This window comes from Chinchilla lanigera, unplaced genomic scaffold (genome assembly GCF_000276665.1).
Source record: "Chinchilla lanigera isolate Chin_1 unplaced genomic scaffold, ChiLan1.0 scaffold00068, whole genome shotgun sequence".
Taxonomy (NCBI): Eukaryota; Metazoa; Chordata; class Mammalia; order Rodentia; family Chinchillidae; genus Chinchilla; species Chinchilla lanigera.
Window position 1 is genome coordinate 6,338,091 of NW_004955469.1, and position 3,065 is coordinate 6,341,155.

At 45.5% G+C, this 3,065-nt stretch overlaps 1 protein-coding gene across 2 annotated transcripts in view; it reads left to right on the forward strand.

The window, feature by feature from the left end:
• Positions 1 to 3,065, forward strand: part of LOC102025674 (protein FAM228B) — a 50,657-nt gene that overhangs the window by 31,289 nt on the left and 16,303 nt on the right. The window contains exon 1 of one of the 2 annotated variants that reach the window (XM_005400377.2): positions 845 to 1,032. The exons of the other annotated variant lie outside the window; for it this stretch is intronic. Within the exon in view, the coding sequence (XP_005400434.1) occupies positions 934 to 1,032 (99 nt within the window). The 5' untranslated portion in view covers positions 845 to 933. Of the gene's footprint in view, positions 1 to 844; positions 1,033 to 3,065 lie in introns of those variants that run through there. 2 annotated transcript variants of the gene reach the window in all.

Consider the following 3,065-nt stretch of genomic DNA (forward strand, 5'->3'; position numbering starts at 1 on the left):
AGCCTAAGGGTTGTCAAAAATAGCATATTACCTCCTCACCAGTGACTCCTTTCACTGAGGTATGATGGCTGGAGGGAAGGCCAGGATTGAAAAGAAGGACCGAGAGACTCGCACCTGTGTCTAGCAACAGGCTGTTTTCTTGTTCCTCCATAGTCATGATTACCCAGGACTTGAGTAGTTTTTTTAAAAGTCTTTTTTTATTATGAAAAATTTCAATCACATATAAAACAAAAGTATGTGAACCCCATCTTGTTTAATCCTAATCTACCCACTCTTCACCTGCCATCCCCTGCGTTACTTTCATGCAGGCTTCAGTGCACACCTGCAATACCAGCATCCCCACTCACCGCAGCTCCTCCACGTCACGGAATACTTCACTCTTTCATGCTTCACTCACTGCCTCAAATGTTAGTCTGTTTCTTTGAATCAGAAGCAAGCCAGGTTCATGGATCACAGCTCCACGTTCAACCCACGGCTCAGGAAAGAAGCCTGGAGCCTGGCCTGGGGACCTCGAGCAGTACCAGCACTTGGGGAGGCTGAGGCAAGAGGGCAGCAAGTAAGTTCCAGTGCCACACGGGCAATTTAGAGACCAGAAGACCCTGTGTTAAAATAATAAAAAAGACATGGGGATGTAGCTCAGTGTGAAGGCCTTGGGTTCAATACCCAACTGGGGGGTCACGGAGGGCAGGTCTGTTACTGAAAGTCCTTCTGCTGGCTGTGGCCTCCGTCTGACAGTGAATACCCTTTCTGTTCCTCTGCCTGCCCCCAAGTCCTTAACTAAGCAAAACAAAAAACACAACAAAACAAAAGCAACAGCCCACGCGGCAGCAGCCCCAGCGCCTGGAGTGCGATCCTCGCCCACCACCCGGCCACGCGCACCGTCCCACCCCCACCCCGCGAGGCCTCAGTTTCCCCTCCTCGCCCCTTCTCGCCATGGCTGCCGCGAGGGACCTCCGCTGCTGCCAACGCTCCAGGCCCGAGAAGTTGGGGGCCTGGCCGGGGCCCGCGTCGTCTTCCGCGTCCCGCATGGAGGTGAGGCCGCTCGGCCGGCTGCCGGCGCCTGCGGCCGACCGGGGCTCGCCGGGGCTGGTGGCCGTTGCTCCCTGAGCGTGTTTGCTGGGGTCCCGCGAAGGGCAAAGAAAGGCTCTAGGACGATTCTTGATTCTGCGCCTTTTGCTGTGCTGGAAGTAGGAGCAGTGACTTTGTTGTCTTGCGCACACACAGCTGTGGCAGCACAGATCATGAACGTTTTCTTCACTGCAAAACTTCGGAGAAGGGGCCTCAGAGACAAAAACGGTCTTTTTTTTTTTTTTTTTTTTTTTTTTTTTTTTTTTTTTGAGACAGGGTCTGCATGTGCAGTTCAGGCTGCCCTTAAACTCACTGTGCGGCTTCGAGCTCACCGCAGTCCTCCTGCCTCCCGCTCCCCAGACCCCCAGTGGTGGAATTACAGGCAAAAAACGCTTCCTTGAAACAATATTGTTTGAAAATCTGACACGTCGTTGAGATTATGTCAGGGTTTGCTCCTAAACTTACTAGGGTGGCTAAAAGACACTAGTGTGTTTTTACCTTTCTAAGTAAACAGTGATTCTAACTATAGTTTGGTCTCAGGGAAACATATTTATTTTACAGACTTTTTTAGTTGCTGTCTTAAAATAAGTCTGAATTGGCTTTAAAGTGAAATTCTATTTATATTACAAAGAACTTTGAGACCCAACTATCTGTTAGTTGGTAACAGAGTATCGTTTTGAATTTCATACCAGGTGTAGTGATGTTATTTTTAATCCTAGCACTGGGAAGGCTGAGGCAGGAGGATTATGGTGAGTTCAAGGCCAGCCTGGGCTACATACTGAGACCCTGTCCCCCTGCCAAAAAAACATTTCATGTAATGATATTAAACTATGGCTAAAAATGGAACTCTGAGATTTCTCTTACAGATATATTTGGTTTGATGCACTTAATGTGACAGAATGGAAAGAAGAAAGACTGAAAAATAAGATTCTAAGAACTTGTATCATTTTTGATTAGAGTTAATTGTTTTGGATAATAGTGGATCTTCTAGGTGCTGGCTTTTTATTGCTTTTCACTTGTTACTTCTTAGTCATGGAAGAATAAAAGCTGGGGATCAGTGCATATGCAGTTCATACGGATCCAACTGAAAGAGCTTTGCAGCAAGGATCTAAATGGTCAGCTCTATACCGAAACTCATGGAAACAGCAGGTCTCATGGGGGACAATGTTTGTAAGAGCCCAGGAGCTGCCTCTGGCCCACTGGCACTAAGTTGAACTTGCAGTTTTAACATATGAAGAGAGCTAGCATAAGACAAGAAACTTCTGGGGGCTGGGGATTTAGCTCAGCGGCACAGCGCCTGCCTGGCAAGCATAAGGTCGTGAGTTTGATTCCTGGTACCGGAAAAAAACCAAAAGGAAAAAAAAAAAAGACAAGAAACTTCTAGGACCATTTTCTTTCTTTTAAAATTCTACATCTAGGAGCATTTAAAACATACATACTGAGACCAGGCACGGTGATGCACACCTGCCATGTCAGCACCCTGGGAGGCTGAGACAGGAGGATTGCAAGTGTGAGTCCAGGCTGGGCAACTTTGCAACTTAGTGAGACCCTGTCTCAAAATACAAAATAAAAAAAGCTGGGAATGTGAAGGCCCTGAGATCAACCCCCAGCAACACACACACACACACACACACACACACACACACATACCTGAAAAGATTCATTTTGTGCAAGATCCCTTTTTAAATTAAGCTTCTTAAAATACATACATATTATACAAAATAGTTAAGATATACTACTAATTTCTCTTAGTTCCTTGAAAAGAAAGGTTTGTGCTAATATTACTTGGACGATTTAATATCTATACCTTGTATTCTGAGTAACTAATTTAAGGATAACAATATGCAATGTATTAACCATTGTTACCCTCCTATTACTTTTTTTCTTTCTTTTTTTTTTGTTTGGTACCAGGAATCCAACTCAGGAGCTTGTGCTTGATTCTCCTAGTATCTTGTTCTGTTTTGCTTTTTCGGTACCTAGTCAAACTGAGGACCTTG